Here is a 23,002-nt window from a genome sequence, read left to right on the forward strand (position 1 = left end):
TGTTTCTTTCCCTTTCTTTCTCCCTTCTCTTCTTTCTAAAGGTAAATAAGTAAAATCTTTTTTAAAATATAAAATGTTAATGTCCAAATCTATAAGAATTTTTATGAGTTTATTTGAGCCAAACTGACTACAATTGCCAGCAAGCAAAATCTCAGCAGATTGAGAAAATGCTCCAGAGAATTGCAATTTTGCGCCCTACTTTATATATTACAAAGAAGGAGGAGGAACTAAGAGGGTTACACGGAATTCATTGGCGACAGCTTAAGGAGGTGGGAGAAAGCAAAGTGGGGAAGTCTCTGAGATTGGATAAAGTCTAACAGAAGAGAAAAATGCTTCTTTTACATTGATTGGTACAGGATAGTCAACAATTAACCTGCTATCATTGTGCCCTGAGGGGTCTGGAAAAAGGGATGACTCAGACATTCCAAAGGTTCCCAAAAAGGCTGTATATAGACAGGCTCCGTTAAGGTAAAGATTGAACTTTGTCAAGGAAGATACCGGAAGGATGTGATTACCTGCCATGAATTTTGGTTAAGAAGTTTTCATTTCAGACCATCCTGTGTGGTTACTTTCTGTCTCTGAGGTTGTAAGACCCGCCATGCAGGCCTCCCCTGAGTTTGTAAGGTTGCGTATGTGGCCCCATTTTTGTCCACACAGCGCCTTCCTAAAGTGAGCTTCAAGCCTTGGCTGGGGTGGGTCAGTTGGTTAGAGTGTCGTCCTGATATGCCAAGCTTGCAGGCTCCATTCCCGGTCAGGGGGCGTACAAGAAGAAACCAATGAATGCGTTAATGAGTGAAACAACAAATCAATGTTTCTCAAATCAATCTTTAAAAACTGAGTTCCACAGAACATTAGTTCTAGAGCAGGGGTGTCAAACTCATTTCCACCGGGGGCCATATCAGCCTCGCAGTTGCCTTCAAAGGACCGGGTATAATTTTAGGACTGTATACATGTAACTACTCCTTAACAGTTAAGTGAGAGCTCGGCACAGCTGCCGGGTAGAAACAAGGTGCCGGGCCAGATAAAACAAGGTGGAGGGCCGGATTCGGCCTGTGGGCCTTGTGGTTGCCCTCTGTGTACTAGAGGACATGACGTAAATGAACAAACTGGGAAATGTTGGATTAAGTATTCAATCCACCAAAGAGCCTTAAAGATCAGGCAGTATTCCAGACACCATAAACGTGATTGGCCGGTCGTTGTCTAAAGTCAAATAGTGTTTTTACAGCAGGACTACTCACTTGCTCCCGAGTTCTGAATGTCGAAAAGGTGAGACAGACTCTTCAGTGTTCGTCAAATTTATAAGTCCAAGGTTCTTAGACCGAATTAATGCATTGCGCCCAATTCAGTCAGTTTCATCTCTCTCCCAGCCCCTAGGCTCCTCGTTCACGGAAAGCCTTGGTGCTACTTTGGCCTTGGTCATTGCTCGTCCCCTAGCACTGGTGGCTGCCTTGGCCTTCCCTGGAGTAAAGGTGGACTCCAGCAGAGCATCCATTGGGCAGCTCTAGCACCCACGCCCAACCCCCTGGACCGCGGAGATCCTGCTCCACCTGCTACTCAGAGTCACCTGCTGGTGTGCCATCCAGCTCAGCTCCCCTAGCAGCTGCCTAGAGGGGCCAAGCGATGCAGCCTGGAAGTGTAAGGGAATTAACAGTCTGGGAGATAAACTTCAGTCCTGAGACAGAAAGTGAAAGGAGCCAGCAGACAAAAATCTCTCCCTCTGAGGAAGTGCTTTCAGTCGGTCCTGTTCTTGATGACCTGCTTGGTCATCACACAGGACTGAGCAAACAGCCGGGTCTCTGGTGAAGCTGTAGCAGGCTCAGTAACTGGACACTTTCTATTCACCGCTCTCCTTTCCTGCCTTGCTTCCACTTTCCCTCACCTTGGCTGCCCTGGGATTTATCCAGACTAACAACACACTGAAGCGTTGCTTCAGGTTCTGTTTTCCAGAGAGCAGGAGAACAGGGCATTAAACGTGTTTCTTGAGGATCAGCTCAGGGAGTTTTCCAGGGAGCTCTCATTAGGGAACGCTGATGTAAAAAGCTCTGCTTTGGTGGGACAGAAGCCCAGCTTTGCCATTGCTGTCTCCCTCCTGCCACACACTTCGTGTCAGGCATCTGTCCCTCCACTCTGAACTCTCCAGAAAAAAAGGCTGAATGAAACCGAAAGGGTAAAGCCAGAGCCATTTGCTCTCGTGGCACCATTTGCTGGGCAGGCCTGTGACCTTGTTAAACATGGCTGCCACTTACCTCTTCTGAGCTTGTCTCCAGGACTAGGAATTACTGGAAAGCAAGAATAGAACTAACCGCTCCCTACGCCACAGGCGGAAGACAAAATAGGAATAAACTGCTGTTACAAGGCCCAAACAGCACCCCCTTCACCCTTTTATAATCCCATTGTTACCCAATAAAAACTCAAAGCCCCCGCCCCTCAGTGCTGGTGTACCTCTCACACCATGCCCCCTCCTTTCTTGTCCAGTGAATAAAAACTGTATTCTCCACACTTTCTTCTCTCTGTGAATTTTTCACAGCCGCGTCACTGACCACCCTAATAGAAACCCCAACTCCTTTGGTAGTAACAGGAAGAGAGCGCTGTGCATTTATTAGAACAACATGTAACACAAACAGTCTCCATCCCCTCTGTCAGGGATAGGCACCGGAACACAGCACGTTACCCCTCCCAGGTGTGCGAGTGCTGCCCAGCCCACCCAGCCAGGGAAAGGAAGCGGGCGGCTGGCCACCCTGGCTTCCTTCCTCGTCTAACAACCGCCAGCCACACGATGACCAAGCGTTATCATACAAAAGTCCCTTTACAAAAAGCACCAGATTGGCATACATATACAAGTATATACAAAAATCACATTTTAAAAATGTACAAAATACTCCATTTTGCACCAGTGTAGAAAAGTGTCCTCTGTGGTTGTTCCAAGCACACTCCCAATTCTGCTTCAGTGACTGCGGGGACACAGCGGTGGGGGTCCTACTCCTAGTCCCTGCTCTCTGAGCGGAGAGAAGACACACCTCCCTTTTGCCCCTCTGGGGGCCCCGACCCCTCCCACCCTGGGCCTGTCACCAAGGCAGCTGGGCCCATCCCCACCCTCCCCAGTCTCTCTGCATCTAGAGGGTCTCTTCCTCATCCAGCTCCTTACTGGTGTCCTGAAAGAAAAAGACAAAGAAGCACAAGGTGAGACAGGCACTCAGGGGGTCCAGGGCCCACCAAGCTGTAGTGACAAATGATTAAACTCCAACTCCTGCCTGGCCTCTTCCTTTTTAAGCCAAAACAGAATTTAGTTGCCAAAAGAAAATGGGATTGCACATCCAATACAAAACTCCAAAGACTACTCTGTATTTCTCAACTGGATTGGAATTTAGTTCCAATAATAACTTGGCTTTTAAAATAATATGAGCAAACACATGCTAATTAGCAAGCACGTCCTTCCCATGTGCCAGACCATGTGTACGCTCATTATAATCTTTTGCAGTCAGTAAGTACTATTTTGCCCCCATGGACAGAGGAGTAGCCCAAGTCTCAGAATGTGAACTGCCCAAGGTCACACCGCCAGTCACGATAAAGCCGTGACACAGTCTGCCAGGCTGGCCCACTGGGATGCCTTACGGGGCCAGCAGATGACATGAGTGAGGAGAGCAGGAAGGCTGACAGCGGTGGGCCTGGGCAAACTGGCAAGGACACGTCCCGTGCAGAGGAGAGCCACCACCCAGTGCCAACTCTGGGGTGAGAGAAAAGGGCGAGCCCGACGTCATCAGCTCTTTCAACATTTTTACAAGAAGGTGGAAATCCAGATTCTTAGCTGAAATCTCCTTTTAAAAAAAAATCTCTTAAAAAATATCCTAATTTTTAAAATGTTGGCAATGGATTTAAAAAATGTTAAGCATTGTGTTGGCCAAACAAAACACCTCAGTGGACCGAGCTTGGCTCTTGAGGACTCTGTCTTTTACGTCTGTTATGCTGCGTTAATTTCCATATAGATATAGGTCATTTAGATATAAAAATGGGAGCTTCTTACTATGCATGGTTTGGGGTTTTTTTCCCTCTAAGAACGAAGGGAGCAGGACTTTATCTTTAAAAGGTTTACACGATTACGATCACCACCACATAGTGGCATCGCCCCCAGGGTCTGGCACAGCACTTTGCACCCAGTCAGCATTGCATATTTTTGAATGAATGACTGAATGAATGAATGAATGGAAGGAGATGGATTTCTTACCTTCTTCCTTTCCCTCTGTGGACCCTTCCTCTTCCTGATCTTCTTCAATGTACTCTTCCTCTTCCTCATCTGAGTGTGACAGAGAACAATAGTGTTAGGATAGGCTGGTTTCTCAGAGGTGTTGCTCAAACCAGGCTGGGGGCAGCACTGATCCCAATCCCTCCGACGCCTAGTCGGAGTCAACCGGCCGTGCAATGACTTCGGTGGCCCAGGAGGTGACGGGCTTGCCAAAGCTAAGCTGCAAGGGGTGGGCTTCCCTGTTTCTCCTCCCTCCCCTTCCGTCTTCACCCTCCAAGGGAGGAAGGTTCAGGAGGCTCCTTTGTTGTAGGAGCCTCTATCACCTGATCTGCCTGTGACCAGAGGGGACTTTGTTAGGCACACTGGACTTCTGCGTCCCTCTCAGTTAGACAGTTAAACAGTTAGAAGCAGTTGTCTCAGTTAGACACCTGTGGAGATGGGACAAGACCGCCTTGATTTTCAGCGATCAAAGTCCTGTTCTTGAAGGAATTTGCCCAGCCTTTGAAATCTGCTTACCTAGCACTCCCTGTCCACTTTTCCTTATTCCTCAGCCTACAGAGGGGTGGACAGCGGGTGGGAACACTTCTGGGCTGCCTGCTCCTCGGTTCTCTGAAGCTGAGCCCCAGACAGACTGTGAGTGGGTTGCACCCTGTGTCCTCGCTTTCCCATCCTGAGATGTCGCCTTCAAGCTGTGCTAACAAGGAGCATGCCTGTTGTCCACCCCTCTCCAAAGCTGCTTCCTCATTCCCTTGGGGCCTTGAGGGGGTCACCACAGAGTCAGAGCATTTGTCTAGAGTCTAGGAAGAGGCTTGAAACAAGTGAGTGCCTCCAAAATGACAGCCAAATTTCCAGCCACCTTCTGGGAATCTTTGCGTAACCCAGGGAGTTTTGCTGCTTTCGTTTCATCGTTGTTACATCAACTACTCGTGCCAAGTGCTGTGCTCAGCACTGCACACGCGCTGTCTCATGTAATCCTCACAAAGGTTTTATGAGCCAGATGGCCCTTGGTGGCATCCACATGGGCTACTACTAACTGGGTGGCTTCCAGGAAACCTCTCATTGTCCCTGGGCTCTACTTTCTCAACTACAAAACGGAGGTGACAACAGAAACTACCTCATGGAGTTGTATTAAGTGACAGAATTTATGTCAAGGGCTTAGTGCCTGGGACATAGAAAGTGTTTAATAAATCGTACTGTAGCTGTTGGTATGGTTCTCTCCCCGATTCCCTATGAGGAAACTAAGGCTCAGGGAGATTATGGAAGGCAGCACGGGTCTTCACAATGCCACACTGTTCACACAGTACGATCCACTCTCGAATATCTCAGCTTCAGGAGGGTCACTCTGGAACAGGTGATCTACAGTGATGGCTACGCCCACGTCTGCCAGCATCTCAGCTTCAGAATGCATTTTGTCCTCACCTGCTAGTGGGGTGCACCGGGTGCTCTGAGAATAGATGGAACACCAGATTCTGCAAGCTTGCAGGCAAGCTGAGCTTCCTCATGCCAGCCGTGGTACAATTCTTTCCTACTCCTGCACACCTCTCTCTGTCGTGTTCATTGATGTATCACCTCTCAGAACAATGCTAGTTCGGCAAAACTGGACCCACCCTCTCCTTTTCATTGCGTAATAGCTGCCTTTCAACTGCGACCTTGAGCAAAGTATTTACATCTTTGCTCTTCGTGGGGTTTCCTCATTTTTCTCTTATTACTGTTATGGTTATATTGTGACAATTACTGTAGGTACTCTGTGGAAGAGTAACTATAAACAGAAATGAGGATATGGTATGGATAAATTAGGGCACCTGAGTACCATAGATGATAGCATGAAAAAGCTGAAGCCAAAACTAGCTTTAGGCACTAATTAGTACATGCCTAGTGTTCTACAAACTCCTCTGTGTCAATATCTTAGTTGTTGCAACAGCACCATTATGAGCAGGCCCGCTTTTAACCTAATTTTTAGTTAGAAAAATGAAGCTCAGCGAGGTAGAGGGGTTCACCAGAGGTCACACAGATAACAAATGGCAGTCCCGGATTTAAACTTGGGTCTGCCTGTCGCCAGACACTATGCTCTTCCTACAGCCAAGGTGCCTCCCTGCAGCGATAATTTACTGAGCAACAATTATGTACCAGGGACTGTGCTCAGCTCTGGGCTCATCCAGAAGCTGGCTGATATCTGGGCATCTTTGCTAGTGTATCCGTCTCCACATGGGGCTCAGCGGAAGGGAAACTGATCTCCAGGGGTTGAGCAGGGAAAGAGAAAAGTGGCACCACCACCTCCTTTACCTGTCCCGAAGCTGATGGCCCTCAGGGTGTCTGCTATGTGCTCTAAGTCCAAAGTAAAGTAGTCCATGTTTTCAAAGCCGTGCTCTGTCTTCCCCAGCTGGCAACCCTTGGAAGCTTCCACAATGCTGTGGGGGGGGAGAAGGGAAGGAGGAGGGGAGAGAGAGAAAGAGAGATCTGGGGCTTAGTGTCGGGAAGGAGTGTTTTAGCTCCAACTCCCACCAGTGCTCACGCTTGTGCCCACACCCAGGCCTTGCACCTAGAGGCTCCCTCTGGAGGGGTGGAGTATTTCCTCTCCAGTCACAAGCAAATACCAGTTCAAGAAAGCACGGGATGATGCCAAGGCCAGGAAAGCCAGCCCAGGATGAGACCCTCCCAGCAGCCCTAATGTAAAGGAGGAGGCCCACTGGACAAAGTCAGAGGCCCTGGTAGGAGCTAGGGCCTTGGATCACAGCCCCAGGGAAACACTGACCTTTTGATAAGTTGCTTGGCATTCTGTGGGGGGAGAGAGAGCAAATGGTTAGGATTGCAGTAGGGGTGGCCCCAGGAAATCAGCAAAACCAGTGACTGGGTGCTGCAGATGGGCACTTGGTGCCATTCCCTAGCCCAGTTGTGACCTGCTCCCCACCCTGAACTGAACAGAACTTGGATCTTCTCCCTCTGTCCATGGTCTGCACAGGTCTTGGTGATCACTCTAGGCCCCTTCCATTGTCCTGGCAGGGAGCTTGGATTTTAGGGATATCAGTCTAAACACCTTAAACCCTGAACTCTCCAAGATGAGAATCTTATTCTAATCATTTCTTTATATCCAATGTCTAGCACCAAGCCTGGCCTATAGTATATGCTTAGGAAATTTTTATGGAACTGAACTGTGGAATCTTTTAGCTGGTCCCTTTCTGTCTCCCCCAACAAGCTCTTGTAGGGCAGGGCTGTGACTCCTACATCTCTGTGGCTGACCTATAGTAAGTGCTCAGTTAATAGGTGTAGGCAGGGATTATTTCATGCCCGTTTTACAGATGAGGAAAATGAGCCTCAGGGAGGTTTAAATGACTTGCCCAAGGGCATATAGGTGGCCAGAGGAGGAGCATGACTTGAACCTTATACAGAGCTGTTGAGTTGAATCGACTCTGCCCACACCTTCCTAGTGGTGCTCACCAAGAGGAAGATGGCTCCACCAGGCTCGTCCAGAGACTGGATGGCTGTCTCCACCAGCTTGGTGGACTTGTCCAGTTGCTCCCGGTACTGCTGCGTGAGGGCCTCAATGAAGCTGAGTTTCTCCTCCTGCTCCTGTGTGATCTGTTGTAGCAGCTCACTCTTCTTCTCATCCAGGATGGCATATAGCATGTCAAACTTCCGGCTCAGCTGTTCCTTCGCCTGGTGACTGTTCTCCTGGGGACAGAAATCTTGGAGTCACATCCTGTGGGCTTCTCCCTAACCCCAACACTTCCTTTCTGGAATGGGTGTGCTAGGAACAAAGAATCTAAAGCTGGAAGAGGTCTTATAACACCCTCATTTTACACAAGATGAAATGAAGGTTTAGCAAGAAGAAAGCACTTGCTAAGTTTTCATAGCTACTCAGTACACATTTGGAGTCTGGTATCATGGAGAAAGCAACCCCCTTCCTCAAAAATAGAGACCCTGGGGTCAAATGAAATGATATATTCTGGCCCTCCAGTGTGTCCCCAAGTCACACTCTTCTCCCCATTTTAGGACCAAGAATGGATTCAAGAAGCTCTGCCTAGCAGAAGTGGAGAAGCAGCTCCTCCCCCTGGTAACTGCCTCAGTGAAGTTCCCTTGTCTTCAACACAGACGCTGCATTTTCAGTTTCCTATCTGTAAAGTGGACACAATAGCATCTCATCAGACTTGGGGTTCTAGAATCATCTATCAGCCTGGGAGTCCACATGGGTGGTAACAATGTCCTCTCGTTCCTTTGAACCCATCTATTCCACACTCTCTGTCTACCAGCAATGTGATGACCCCTTGCCCCCATCTCATCTCCAGGGACCCATCCCAAGTGAAGAAAGAAAATCGTGGATGCTTTTGCGGAAATAGAAAAGTTTCCTCCTGCCTCTACTGTCCTGCTACTCGAAGGGTGGTCCGTGGGCCAGCGACTTGGGCAAACCCCAAGAACTTGTTAGAAATGCAGAATTCCATGTCTCATCCCAGATCTCTTGAATCAGAACTTGAATTTTAACAAGACCCCAGGGTAACTTGTGTGCACTTCAAGGTTTGAAGCCTTGGTCTACAGCACACAGAGAACGATGGTCTAAAAACTACCAACGCTAAAAAATAAAACAAAATAAAACCCTGGGAGTTTTTGGTGGGGTGGGGAGCTGTCTGGCCCAGCCGGTTGGCAGGGCCTGACACACAGCTGTGCTCCCGAAACATTTGTTGAATGAGTGGATTAAAGGATTAGTTGGTCCCTCCCCACCATTCCTGCCTGAACACCCCAGGCTGCAGGCCCCAGCCTTGAGTCACAACGCATGGGTGAGCCTTCACCCCACAGATTAGGCTGCCATGGACGCTTCAAACCCCCAGGTCCCCTCACCTTGGTCACCCGACTGGAGTCCTCCAGCTGAGTGATGATGGTCTGCACACGGTCGTTCCCCGCCACCAGCATGGAGATACAGTTACTCAGTTCAGTCTACATGGGGGGAGGGGGGGGATCAAGAGAGGAGAGACAGAAATAGTCTCAGGGCCTGCCCTCTTGGGAATTGGCAGCAAATGGGCACCCTCACTCCCCTCTCTGCTAAAGGAGCCTCCAGTAGCTGTTGGGCCCCTCTTTCTGAGGTACAGCTGAGGTCCAGAGCAGAGAATATGAGAGATACTGTTTCCTTTATTTTACAGATGGAGCACAGAGAGGGGAAGTGAGCTGCCCAAAATACACAGCAAGGTACTGGTAGAGGAGGGTCTTGTTTCTAAGAAAGAAGGGATGAAGAGAGGAAATGGTTGGGAGTTCTAAAAGAGATCAATGGTGGGGGTGGGTGGGGCGAGGGAAAGTGGTGGTGGGAAAATGGAGACAACTGTATTTGAACATTAATTTTAAAACTGATTAAAAAAAGAGATCAAGAGAAGGGCAGGAGGTGGCGAAGAAAGTGTATGGAGAGAGGGGCCACAGGTCACTGCACAGACAGGATAGTGGGTCTCCCACAGGTCCTGGGAATTCAGAGCCTGAGACAGGTGACCAGCACAGGAAGAGGTATCTGGGGCCCCAAGCACTCTGAGGTGTAAAAGTCATGGCCTGAGAGGGCCCCTGTGGCCTGGCCTCTCCCCTGTGGCCACACCCAGGTGCTCTCAAGTGGCTCTAAGTATAACCCATGAGCTCAGCCACCTCCCCCAGGAAGGCAAGGACTGTTGTCCCTGTAGCCCGGGAAGTCCCTCCAGAGGGACCATTACTGAAAGGCTGGCTCAGCAGATCTGCAAGGATCAAATCTGAATCCTGAATCATCGGGCTGTGCCCAACAGGCTGTGAGAGGAAATGGCTCGGGCCAGTACCTTTTGTCCCTGGAAGACACTCTGCAGCGGGGCCACCTCACATGCCTTGTGGGCCCCAAACACCTTGCACATGGAGCATGTGGGCGTCTCACAGGTGAGGCAGTAGATGTTGATTTTCTCGTCTTCGTGCTCCTCGCACATGGGGTGCCTGCCCTTCTGCAGGGGCCTACTGAAGTGGAAGAGTCACGAGTCACAAGGTGGGGGTCTCCTCCCCCAGCTCCAGTCACAGCTCCTCTCCAGACCTATGACCCAAGTTCTCAGGGGTTGGATGTCCTAATCCTTTTCTTTATCCTCTGGGGAACCAGCACCAGGGAGGCCAATGACACCATGATTGTCACCACATACTAGGACTCAAACTCTGGTGATGGAGTTGGCTTGGACATGGGAAGGGTGGTAGAATCCCAGAGTCAGATCTGGAGACATTTTCAAGAAGAGGAAACTAGGCGCCCGAAAGGTGAATTGACTTGCCCAAGGTCACCCCACCCAGCAGTCAGGGCAAGGGAGGCTGAAGTTCGCTTGGTCTAATTATAGGCACTGCAACTCTCGGTTTCTGCAGGCTGGGCTCTAAGTGAAGCAGTTTCTCATGGCCTCATTGAATTCTATATTTAATCCACCAGACTGTAACCTCCATCAAAGCAGGGAAACTTGCCCATTCCCTTCAGTCCTGAACCTGCAGTGTATAGTGCCTTGCTCAGAGGAGGTGAGTAAATGCAGGTAGAAAGAATAAATCAGCAAGCATGGAGGGTGCCCTGAGGCTCGGAGAAGGAAGCAGTGCGTGCGCCCTGAGCCACACAGCTGATACACGAGCAGTTCAGGGCTGTCTAACAGCCCAGCACAAGCCTCGACTTCTAGTCCAGAGATTGTTCTCCCAGGGTCTAGGCTCTTCCTTCCCTTTCTTCCCAAACACTCATTCTTAGAATGTCTCTCTCCCTTTGTCTCTCTCTCCACTTAGGGACTCTGACATGTTATCTGTGCTTCTCTCAGGAAACTGGTTGCTTCTACCTGAGATTCATTTTGGGAGTGGGGTGGGTGTAGGTCATACCTCCCCTAGCGAGACTCCACGCTCATTTAGAGTCAACACCGTGTCTACACTACCTCTGACTTCCCAGCCCCTAACACTGCAGGAGACCGCCCAGCCCAGACTTCCGCATCCGGGTATGAATCTGACTGTTCTGCATTTATTCATTCTGTGACCTCGGACAAGTGCTTTCACTTCTCTGAGCTTTGGTTTCCTCCCAGAGCTCCTGGGATCTTGGCAGGAGTGGTCTGTAACGACGGTGTAGTGCCCCACGCAGGGCAGACCCTGACTGCGGGTGGCTATCACCATCATCCAACCATGCAGGAAGCCCTCGCAGGTTCAAACATAATATGGCCTTCACAGGTTCACACTGGGAGGGCTAATATTCTGGTGCAATGTTGATTTTATTAGGATTATAATGATCAAAAATATATTCGTGTTTTCGTAGCGTTCAGCCCTAGCAACACAAGACGCAACAGCAGTCAGAAGTGTTCGTAGCAGTCAGTCAGACAGGCTCCCTCTCAGCTTCACCACTTGCAAGCTGAGTGGCCTGGGACAACCCTCTCTGAGCTTCTCATGTAAAATGAGGGGAAGAATGTCTTATAGGGTTACTGCGAGAATTAAGTAGTGATAACTCATGGGAAATACTTAGTACGGTGCCTACGCACAGTAGGTGCTCAATAAATATTTGACATTTTTTAACATTTCCCATTAAAATCCTATACAGTCACAAAAACGAATCTTACTGTCGCCTCTGAAAACAGGGGAAACGAAGGCTCAAAGACTCACCCAGGACCCTACAATGCGTTAGTAACAGAGTCGGACGAACGAACACAGTCCCCCAGCCCTGAACTTTTCCTCTCTAGGATGGGTCTGTCACCTTTCCTTGGGCAGGACACTGCCTATAGGCTGTGACAGTTTTGGACCATAAGGGCTGCCTGGAAGTCTTGTCAGGATGTCCTGATTTGTACAGATCTCCCTGGTAGCTGTGTCTCTCCCCAGTTTGAGGCCCAACACTGCACAAGCTACACAACTCACGAACTCTGCCTGAGACGGAGCTGCCCTTCTGCAGTCAGGGACACGTGGAGCTCCCTCAAGAGCGCCCACTCCCAGCTCTTGCACTTGCCCGCTGGGCAACCTTGGGCAACTGGCTTCACCTCTTTGAGCCTCAGCCTCCTTCTCTGTGAAATGGGATGATAAGCCATGCCTGATTTACAGGGCTGTTGCGCAGCAGTGGGAGACAGCATTCCCAGTGCCTGGTACTGTGCCTCCCTTAGCTGTTGCTATCACTACAGAGAAACTGGCTCTGTTCTCACTGGGCACTTTCTTGGCTTATCAGGGCCACTTAGCTGGCCCCAGTGCCTCTCTGTCCCTCTCACATCTTGTCTTTCCTCTGGTTCCTATCTCATAAGCTTGCAGTAGAGTAGTCTGGGCCCCTTCCCACTCGCTGAGTGACGCAGAGAATCAGGGATGGGGGATAGAGTGAGCCTCTGTTCCTGCCTGAGGAAGAGGGACATGGCCCTCTGCGCTGGCTGGTGGAGCCCATCCAGCTAGGGGACTGGATCCTGAGCAGATGAAGGAGGAAGGAGCGTAGGAAAGCCGGGCACAGAACATCTGGGCAGGGAGGACGGGCCCCAGCAACTGGGCGAACTGACCTGGAGCACTCCTGCTTGTAGATATCAATGATGTTCTCCACCAGCAGGTTCCTCTGTAGGCCATACACTCCGTGACGGTCCATGATCACCTCATGGCGGCAGGAAGGGCAGCGGAAACGGCCTCCAGACATGGACATGGAGCTACCTCGGTTGGTCCAGTAGGGGTTTGCAGCCTGTGGGTGTCAAGGACAGAGGTGAAGCTTGGGCTCCCCCCTCAGCTCCTGACCTTTCTAATCTCTGATTATCCTCCCCACTGCTCCCCCCAACCATTCTTGTCAAACCGCATGACCTGGACAGAGCCTCCCGTCTTGAGTTGAGAGGCAGATCACTTACACAGGGAGCACCTGAGAAGCACCAAGCAATCAACAGACTTGTAGTTCAAGTCCCAGTTATTCTCTGAATGACTTTAGGCAGGTAACATTATCCCTCCAAGCCTCAGTTTGCCCGTTCATCAAATGGGCATTATAATTAGAGACAGCAACTAGGGCTGCTACTTTAAAGATAAAACAGTGAGAGAACATTTTGTAAAGTGCTTCTGGGGAACCTTGAGTCCTGCCTCCCAGCCAGGACATCCACTCCCCTGACTTTCTTAGGAGATGAAGCCCCTCCTGCCCTATACTGGAGGCAGCGGCCTTGAAGGGGAAGGTGTCGCTACTGCCCAGTGCCTCCCACCCTCCCTCCTCCTAAAGCTCTGGGCCCCCTGCCACCAGGGAGCTGGCTCCAGACCCAGGGGTCTGGTTTCTCTCTCCTCTCCCCCTGCCTCCCCCACTTATCGCTTGAGGCATTTGACTCCTGATTGAAGAGTCAACTGCAGTGCTCAGGGCAGAGGTGGCTGAGCTGCCACAGGATGGGGAGGGGACACCTGCGTCATGGAAAAGGAACTGGGCCTTCAGAGCTGCTGCCCAGCCCCCGTTGGCTCAGTACAGAAGCCTTTGCAGGGGAAGAATGGGCCCCAGTTTAGAAGGGTCCTGGGCTAAGAGAGAAGTTTTCATTACAGGAAAGCTGAGTGGCCCCTGAGCCCCCAGGACTGGGCCATGCCCAGCACTGACCTGGAAGATGTCATTGGCACACTTCCGGCAGAGGTTGTGCTGGCATGGCAAGATGACCACCGGCTTGGTAAACATCTCTAGGCAGATGGGACAGATCAGCTGCTTCTCCAGGTTCTCCAGGGGGTTCCCATCCTGGATCAGGCCTGATTTGTAATCCATACTGTCGGGAGGTGTGGGCTCGCCTGGCTGCCTCCTTTACCTGCCTCGCTCTAAGCAGACCTGGGGTTTTGCCTTTGTCACAAAACACCCGCCCAGAGTCTCTTGGCCTTCTTCCTCTGGTGCCTGAAATCTGTCTTGGTCTGAGGCCCCTCTGATATTTATAGCTGGACCCTGGTCACATGAGCCCCAGGAAGGGACCAGCTGAGCATTCTGGTGCCAGCACGGCTGGTGGGGCTTGAGTTTCCTCCCAGCCTGCAAGACCAGACTCTCAAATCACGTGTGGGGATGAGCAATTGCTCGGGACGGGGGTCGTAAACAAGAACGGCCTGTTCGTGCGCAGACTTGGGGGAGGACTAGGTACCCAGAGTTTCCTCCAGAAATTAGTCTCCTCCCACACCAGGCTGATGAGCCAGGGATGGGATCCAGGGAATGGGCACCCGGGAGTTTCAGGGTTAATAGCCAGCGTCCCCTCACTGGCCATAATCAGGTCCACCCTTCCTCTGGAGTTCCGGGCAGCCCCTCCCTCTGAGCCCATCCTTCTGCCTCAGACCTGAGCATAGCACATTGCTGGAGACCTTGACATGGACCCCCAACCCCAACTAGCCCGTCCCCCATCCCATGACCACTAATGGCACTTTAATGCTGAAAGAGCTCCCTTGAAATGTAATCCAATTCCCTCACTTTATAGATTTTGACACTGGGATCATATAAGGACCTTATTCAAAGTCAAAGGAAGTTAAGGGGCAGAGCCAGGAATCACATTCATTCATGAGATATTTTTCTGAGTACTAACTAACTGTATACATCAGGCACCAAAGTGACAGACAGATGAGTAACCCTTTTCCCCGCCCTGAGATGCCCACAGCCTAGGAAGGGAGACAGACAGAAACAACTGAGCCCTACCTAGTCGCACTTAGAAGTTATCTGCGTGCTCTCCTCTGCTCTCTGCACCAATATAAAATTTTCTCCACGTCCTTCTGGATGGCTTCCATGTTGGCAGGTAGAAGTCATCAGAGCAGCGGTCCCAGAGGGTGTTTTTAAGACAGAAGCTCATGCCAAAGGACATTAGTTAGGGCCACCAGGTATAAGGTGCTGGGGTGAGTGACATTAGGCCTCAGGATGAGCTTAAGAGGGCATGGGACACTCAGGAGTGTCCAGGGTCTCACAAAAGAGGGAGAGCAGGAGAGTAGGCTTGATCCCCTCAGCCTGGAGAGGAGTTGAGGGTTGGAGCCCTGAGACAAGATGCAGTGAGTAGTGAGGGCAAAGAAGCCAGCCTTGGGAAGGGGGGGAGTATGGAGGAGGAGAAGAGGGGGAGAAGGCAGAGAAAGAGGAGGGGGCCTAGAAGACCAGGGGCTGGGGAAATTCAAGGAGAGGCTTGTGTGCCAAAATGTTAATGGCTAGTTTTGGCTGAGCACTTATTACGTGCCAGACACTGTGCTAATAACTTTGTATCATTTCATTTCATCATCTCAGCAATGACAGAAACTATTACATCCCTAAAAAGGGTTCTTGGACCCAATTCCAACATGGGAGCAGGGGGTTCCCCTATACCAACAAACAATTCTAAGGCACCAGCAGGGTGCCCAAGAACTCCACTCCATTCTTGCATGATCTGCGCAGGTACAGGGCTCAGTCCCACAAGACCGCCCTCCTTCAGACACCCAGGCTCTTACCTGAGCTTCTGACCGACTGGCTACAGATTGGAGGTTCCCCTGGCATCCTCTCCACAGGTTCAATTAATTTACTAGAGAAGAGCACAGACATCAGAGGAAGATTTCATTTACTAGATCAAGGGTTTATTATAAAAGGATAAAATTCAGGAGCAGCCAGACAGAAGAGACGCACAAGGCAAGGTATATGGGAAGGCGTGTGGCACGATTTTCCCAGGACCTCCACATGCTCATAAACCCAGAAGTTCTCCAAACCCCGTCCTCTTGGGTTTTTATGGAAGCCTTAGTATGCAAGCCATAAGCCTGACTGATTAAATCATTAACTATTGGTGATTGATTCAACCTCCAGCCCCTCTCCCCTGCCCAGAGTGAGAGACATTTGGGACTGGAAGTTCCAACTCTCTAATCGTGTGGTGGGTTCTCCTGGCAACCAGCCCCCATCCTTTGGTGCTTCTGAGGCATCTCATTCACACAACAAACGGCACCTCCGTCACTCTCTGCACGAAGAAATTCTAAGGGTTTAAGGAGCTGTGAACCAGAAACTGGGCAAAGAACAAATATCTATTTCTTATTATAGGCCTGAGGAAACTCAGGCGTAGAAAGGAAAACTAACTTGCATGAGGTCACACAGCTTGCAGAAGTGGCCCGAGGACACGAACCCACATATGCTTGGCTGTGGAGCCCAAGTTCCTCATGTGCCTGCTGAACTGTGTAGGTCAGCAGTGCCAGGCCGGGAGGACGAGGGTTAAAAAGGGGCCATCCCTTCTTCCTTGCTCACATGACCTCAGTTTTTTTCAGCCTTGCAACCAAGACAGGACAAGTCTGAGGAAGAAATCAGCTCCCCGAGGAGGAGGAAGAGGGACAGAGAAAGCACTGGGGTCGCTACACTGCCGGGTTACCCACCCCTGGGGCCGCCCACCTCTTAACTATTTATCAAATAGTTAACAAATATCATGGTGTCACCATTCTGTCACTTGCAGCAGAGAGCACTCTCTCTCTATGCATTCATGGTTCCAACTTCTAGATGCTAACGACCCTCAAATCCCAAATTCCAGCTCTCTCCCTTCACTGAGGATTGCTGGAGACCTCTCCTGAGATGCTCCAATAGCACCTCAGACTCAGAGCCGCCCAGAGAGCACCACCGCCCCTCACACCGAGCTCCTCCGTCCCTTTTCCTTGCTTTGTGTCTTAGTGAGCCGCTCTCCATCACCCGCTTGCGCAGACCAGAAGGCTGAGAGCCATCCTTGGGCTCCCCCTTCCTCCCATGGCAGCCAGTGAATCTCACCACCCAGCACGGGCCCATCTTTGCATCTCACTGGTCATCCTCCCATCTGGGAGTCTGACTCTCCCTCTGGACTTGGAAGACTTTAAGGGCAAAGACTGTCTCTTTACCTCCAGTTCCCGACACGCAGTAGGCACTTAACAAATTTTTCTTAAATGAGTGAACAAGTGAATGTGTGAATTAAACAAGGGAGCAGCGGGGTGGCTGTCAGATTTGGGGGAGATCAAGGTCATTGACCAAGATTTTTTGCTTGTTTGTTTTTTTGTTTTTGTCTGAGAGGTTGCAGCCAGTGGAGAGAAAGTCCTGGAACACTGGGGAGGGGTGATGGAGTAAATTCTGAAGCATTGGGAAGGAGATGGGCCATCTGACTGTTGAGATGGGAGGATAAGAGAGAGGAAAAAATGGCCCTGGCTGGTGTGGCTCAATGGGTTCAGTGCCGTCCTGCAAACCAAAGGGTCGCCAGTTTGATTCCCAGTCAGGGCACATGCCTGGGTTGTGGGCCAGGTTCCCAGCAGGGAGTGCGTGAGAGGCAACCACACACTGATGTTTCTCTTCCTCTCTCCCTCCCTTCCCCTTCCTAAAAATAAATAATTTTTTTTTTAAAGAGAGAGGAAAAGATGGAGGTGAGAATTAGAGGTGCTGGAAAGTTGAGAGAAAGGTGTTCATACTGATGACGCCAGTCGGGAGCGTTGAGGCCAACTTTTGCGGCAGAAGCAGGGAGAAGGGTAGCACGCGTGGGTGGTGGGGAAAGCTTGGACCAGAAAGTGTGGAACACAGGAGGAAGCGCCCTAGAGGGGCTGAAAGCTGCCTGGCAGCAGAAGAGCCTCACCAATGTTTCCCAACACGCACTGCCATCTGTGAAGAGCCATTCACATGATTCTGTTGACTTTCTCCAGCCACGCCTGGCGCTCCAGGTGCAACAGCCAAGCAAATGGACAGTGGGATCAGCTCCAGCCCGGGAGCTGGCAAGGCCGGAGCCACTGAAAGTCAAGGGGTGGGGAAGGGAAATTCCTACATGGGCCATGCTGGGCATCCAAACATGCCCTGTCATTTCATCCTCGCAGCAGCCCTGCAAGGGAGGTATTAGGATCTTTGCTTTTCCCAGGAGGAAACAAGGTTCAGAGAGTTAATGGCTTGGCCAAAGTCACAAGTAGCAGAGCTGAGCTGGGGTTCACATACTCCTAAACCTGTGCTCCTCACGCTGAAGCATTTATTGAGTACTTATTGCATGCCAGGCACTGTGCTAAGCCCTTTCCATTCATCCACTTGTTTGGTCCTCAGAATAACTCAGTAACACAGGGGTAATGATTTTCCCTGTTTTGCAGCTGATCTACACAGGCTCAGAGAGGTTAAGTCACCTGGCCAAACAACCCCAGCCAGTGAGTGGCAGAGACAGGGAGTCATAAAGAGGTATCATTACCAGTTGTCGGAATATTCTATCAAACTGTGGACTGACAAAGAGACAAATTCAGAATATCAGTGGTGCATCTGAGCCCAAAGCTTTTAATTACTACATCTTACTGCTTCCCTCTCTGCAGGTCTCCTCATTTACTCACTTTACTGTTTATCAATGAAAGTTTCAAACATACAGAAGTAGAGAGAATAGTGTAAATGAACCAAACCCAAACCAAATGTGACCAAACCCAGCTTTCGCCCTTCATGTTTCCCCAATCTTATTTCATCTATAATTCACCCCCACATACTTCTTTGTTCTGGAATATTTTAAAGTCAGTCGTCATCATCGAGTCATTTCACCCACACATACATCAGTAAGCATTTCTAACTGATACGGATTGTTTTCCATAATCACCATGCCATTACCATACCTAGCAAAAATGGCAATAGTTTCTTAATAGTATTATCTAAACCCCAGTCCATTTTAAGAGGTTGCTGATTGCTTCAAATGCCTTTTTACAATTCGTTTGTCTAAACGTGATACAAATGAGGTCTAACACAGGGCACATTGTTGGTTTTGTCTCATTAATCTCTTTTAATCTGTAACAATAGTCTTTCTTCCCATTCTGCTGTGCCATTGATTTGTCAGAGAATGATTCTGGGTATTGTGACTCTCATTTTGACACATCAGGAACTGAAGTTCAGAGAGGTTAAGTGACTCATAGAACACTGCACAGCTAAGAGACAGACTTCTCATTGGGTACCGCCCCCAAAGTCTGTGTTGCTGGAGGGAGGGGCTTTAGTGCCTGAGGGGGCCCCAGCTGAGTAGGAGGCAGGAAAAGCAGCTGGGGAAAATAGTCTGGGCCAGGCAAGGAAAAGAGAGAGATGTCAGGTAATAGTAATTACAACACGTATATTTGTTTGTTTGCTGGCTGCCTGTCATTTGTTTTCCACTAGATGCAAGGCACATGGTTATGGGGTGTCAGGAAGGCTCACTTGTGGCTTGGGTAGTAAAGAGTGGGGTTCCCTCTTCTTTTTTGGACTGTCGCTGTTTTGGTGTAAAAGAACCCAGTGCATCTGGTTACTGCAGCCTGCCAGTCTATGCGCTGGGGTGAGGAGGGGGGAAAGGAGGTGAGGAAGGGGCTCAAAAGGGCCTGGTGCCTCTGGAAGTGGGTGGCTGGTGGGGGAGGGGCTGGTGTTGTATCTGCCAGGCTGCTTCCTTGTGGCTTCCCGAGTTGGGTCACAGGTGATAATGCGGCTGGCAGCCTGGGGAGATTCCAAGTGCCCTGGGGACACTGACACAGGGGCCATGAACGGGTGAGTGGAATTCCCAAAAAGAAGCTCGCTCATCAGTGACACAGGTGGGCCTTGGGGAGAGCAGGATGGTGGAAGATGGCTTCCCCGGGGCATTGACACTTCCCAGGAGCTGTTCCCGGGAGTGGAACCAACCGCTGGAGGGACGGCGCCATGCTCACACTCATGGGCTGGTAGAGACCTCAGCGGTGGCCCCTCAAGGCCCTCGGTGCGCGATCATGGGTAGTGGGAACAGGGGCACTGGGCCACACAGAGCCCATCTGCTGAAAAGACTGTGGGAGGCCGCTCCACCACCAAGACTCGTGGGCACACCATTTTTGATTGGTTTAATACTTGCAAGCCGCTGGGCATCCTGGCGCTAATTCAGTTCAGTCATCACAACAAACATGAGTAGATCATACTTATCTCCATTTTACAGATAAGGAAACGGAGGCACAGATTGGCCTGTGGTGTTGCCCCAAGCCCCATGGCTGGCGTAGGCAGAGCTGGAATAGACAGATTTAATCCCAAAGTCTTGCTCTTTTTGATTGTCACTAGAGGGAATTTTTTTAGAAACCTGAGATCTTGAGGCCTCTTGGTTGAGGGAGAGGACTGTGGCCTGAGGCCCGGACACCTGGACTCCGCGTTTCATTCTGCCAGAGACCAGCAACGTGATGTCCAGCAAGCCACGCTCACCTTCAGTTTCTTCATCTGCCAAATGGGGCACTGGAAAGAGATCCCTGAGGGTCCTTCCCCCTTGCCAGTGGCAGGGTTCTCAAAGGAACTCTTCATCGTGGAAGACACAGGCTGGGGGCAGTGATGCCGGGAGGAAACCACCTTCCATCTCCCCTTTCCTTTCTGAACACCTTGGGCTTGCCGAAAGGTTTCCTCAGTATGTGATAGAGCAGATCCCTTCCACATGGGTGCTATTCTCCACCCACCCCTGCCCCAGTGACCTCCCTTGGAGGGTGGAGGCTGCCCTGCCTCTTCCTCTGGATTTCCCCTCAAGCATCTGTGGTGCCTCAGAAAGGTGGGGAGAGGTAGTATTTTCTTACAGTTTAAGTCCCTGTCACATGCTTCAAAGTCATCCTCATAGAAGAACCATCCCAAATCATGGGATCAAACCAACAGGTCATTTGATCCAGAGGCTAAAGCCACAGCAGTTGGCAGAGGCGGGTCCATGGGGTCTGTGGCACGATGCAGCGGAAGGGGAGCTTAGTGTCCTGGGAGTCACCACCCAAGGACTGGAAGCACCACAGCCCTCTTCCCTCTGTCCTCAGGCCCAGACAATTATTGTGGGCAGCTACAAGGGCTCCGGGGGGTGGGTGGCCTTAGAGAGAGGGACTGACCCAGGGAGCAGGGCTGTTGGTAGGGGCTCTACAGCGACAATCCTGAAATAAAGTATTGAAAGTGCTTTATAGACTGAGATGTGATAAACCGTTATTACAAATCCCTGAGAGTGCAGAGAAACAACAAAGAGGCTGCCCAGGCTCTGATGAACCCAAGTGCAAGTTTAGGCTTCTCTACATATCAGCTCTATTCCCTTGAGAAGGTTACCTAACTTCTGTGGGCAGTTTCCTCATCTGTAAAATGAGAGTTGGCCAGAGTAATGATATCCCGGGGCCTTTCTAGCCCCGAGAGTCTTAGGTTTTGAGTAACCGACCACAACACTCTACACTTTGTTGAAAACTGATGATGTACAGGTGGCAGTCCATTTGTCCAGGCACACGGCACACATCTGGCACATGACAGACACTTAGCAAGCATTGTTGTTAATATTTTCACAGTCAGGGGACTAGCACTGGCTGGCTTTTACTGAACAGTTGCTATGGGTAACCCCATGACCTACATAGTAGCTATTGCTGCATAACAGATCTTCCCGAAACTTAGTGTGTTAAAAAAATAATAGACATTTATTATCTCACACGGTGTCTGTGGGTCAGCAACTCCAGAGCATCGAACTGGGTGGTTCAGCTCAGTGTCTGTCTCTAAGGAGGTTACAGTGAAGTGTTGCCTGGGGCGACATGAAGTCAGTTCATCTTAAGGCTTCACTTCCAAGATGACCCAGTCATATGGTTGGCAAGTTGGTGGGAGGCCTTGGTTCCTTGGCACACACACCTCTCCATAGGGTTGCTCGAGCACCCTCATAGGATGGTGGCTGGAGAGTGATCCAAAAGAGCAGACAGAAGTAGCAATGCCCTTTATGACCTAGCCTCAGACATCACACACCACCATTTCCATTGTGTTCTATTGGTCATGCAGACCAACCCCGACACGGTGTGGGAGGGGAGCAAGCACGGGTATGAATGACTGGAGGCAAGAATTATTGAGGTCCATCTCGGAGGTGAGCTATCACAGTCTGTTCTAAGTGTTTTATAACTATAAATGTATTATTAATTCATGAGGTCGATACTTTTATCATCCTTATTTCACAGATTGAGTCACGGAGAGATTAGGTACTTTGACTAAGGTTACATTTCTAGGAAATGGTCCGGGGCATTGTTATGAACTGAATTGTGACTTTCCGAAATGTTGACGCTCTAACCCTCAATATGATGGTATTTGGAAATGGGGCCGTTAGAGGTAATTAGGTGATAAAGTCATGACTCCGGGCTCTTGTTGATGGGGCCAATGCCCTTAGAGACACAAGGGAGCCTGCTCTCTCTCCCTTCACGCACACTGGCCAAGGAAAGGCCATGTGAGCATACACAGATGGCAGCCGTGTGCGAGCCAAAAGAAAAAGGCTTAGAATCCAACTTTCCAGCATCTTGATCTTGGACTTCTAGCCTCCAGCACTATGAGAAGTAAATTTCTGTTGTTGAAGCCATCAAACCTGTAGTACTGTAGTTATGGCAGCCCGAGCAGACCAAGACAGGCCTTGAACTCAGGCAGTTGGGCTGCTTAGCTCTCACCTTCATGTTAAACTTTCCTTCCCTCCATGGCCCTATTCCCGTTGGGCCCCTGGGCTATGGGAGAAACTCATAACAACATGGGGCCAGTCAGCCCTGGGAATACTGGGAAAAGGAACTGGAGGAAGCCTCATGGCAAATTCAAGGCCCTGGGGCTCAGTACCGACCCGCTGCTCTGGTACTTGTACCCTAGAGAGGGAGTTTTGGGGGCCAACTGCCCACCCCGCCTGGCCTGCTGCTCCCCACCCCCACTAGCTTGAACCTGGGGTTTGCCACACACACTCTGGATGATCCAGATAGTAAGCAGTAAACAGGAGGAAAACAAACTATATTTAAACTGGCAGTTGCTCCACGAACAACGCTAAAAGACAAGTGACCCTTGGGAGAAAACAGCAGAAACACTAGTAAAGACCCATGTCAATCCCCACAACACACTAAAGTTTTACAAACAAACAAAGGATACAGAGAAGGCAACTTACGAAAGAATAAATGCCAATGCCTCCTCTCCCCCAAACAAAAACAAATAAAACAAGGTGCTTGTCCTTACCAATGTTA

The 23,002-nt window shown here is 50.2% G+C and overlaps 1 protein-coding gene and 1 long non-coding RNA gene across 3 annotated transcripts in view; both read right to left on the bottom strand.

The window, feature by feature from the left end:
* Positions 1-2,564: 2,564 nt before the first annotated feature.
* On the bottom strand, positions 2,565-14,030 carry TRIM63 (tripartite motif containing 63). 2 transcript variants are annotated; one of them, XM_024554743.3, is made up of 9 exons: positions 13,740-14,030; positions 12,691-12,863; positions 10,018-10,186; positions 9,071-9,166; positions 7,676-7,909; positions 6,993-7,015; positions 6,524-6,648; positions 4,223-4,291; positions 2,565-3,152 (listed from the first exon to the last, which is right to left on the bottom strand). In XM_024554743.3, exons 1-9 carry the CDS (start codon positions 13,896-13,898, stop codon positions 3,142-3,144), a joined length of 1,059 nt encoding a protein of 352 aa, XP_024410511.2. In that variant the 5' UTR covers positions 13,899-14,030; the 3' UTR covers positions 2,565-3,141. The 2 variants fall into 2 exon arrangements, with proteins under 2 accessions (XP_024410511.2, XP_045046635.2); XM_045190700.3 differs by having other exon boundaries at positions 10,018-10,183; positions 13,740-14,028.
* A 734-nt stretch (positions 14,031-14,764) lies between these two features.
* The window catches only part of LOC128780437 (uncharacterized), a 32,940-nt gene continuing 24,702 nt past the window's right edge, over positions 14,765-23,002 (bottom strand). Inside the window, exon 4 of the long non-coding RNA XR_008426336.2 lies at positions 14,765-15,642. This is a non-coding gene — a long non-coding RNA (uncharacterized lncRNA). The remainder of the gene's footprint in view (positions 15,643-23,002) is intronic.

This window comes from Desmodus rotundus, chromosome 3, assembly GCF_022682495.2.
Source record: "Desmodus rotundus isolate HL8 chromosome 3, HLdesRot8A.1, whole genome shotgun sequence".
Classification (NCBI taxonomy): Eukaryota; Metazoa; Chordata; class Mammalia; order Chiroptera; family Phyllostomidae; genus Desmodus; species Desmodus rotundus.

Bases quoted from the DNA above. Each gene is read 5' to 3' on its own strand.
- TRIM63 (XM_024554743.3), bottom strand. From the start codon at position 13,898: ATGGATTACAAATCAGGCCTGATCCAGGATGGGAACCCCCTGGAGAAC. The intron at 6,649-6,992 runs GTCAGTGTTTCC...CCCCCCCCACAG, and splicing joins GCCAAGCAACTTATCAAAAG to CATTGTGGAAGCTTCCAAGG. The intron at 4,292-6,523 runs GTAAAGGAGGTG...TGTCACACTCAG, and splicing joins GGCCATCAGCTTCGGGACAG to ATGAGGAAGAGGAAGAGTAC.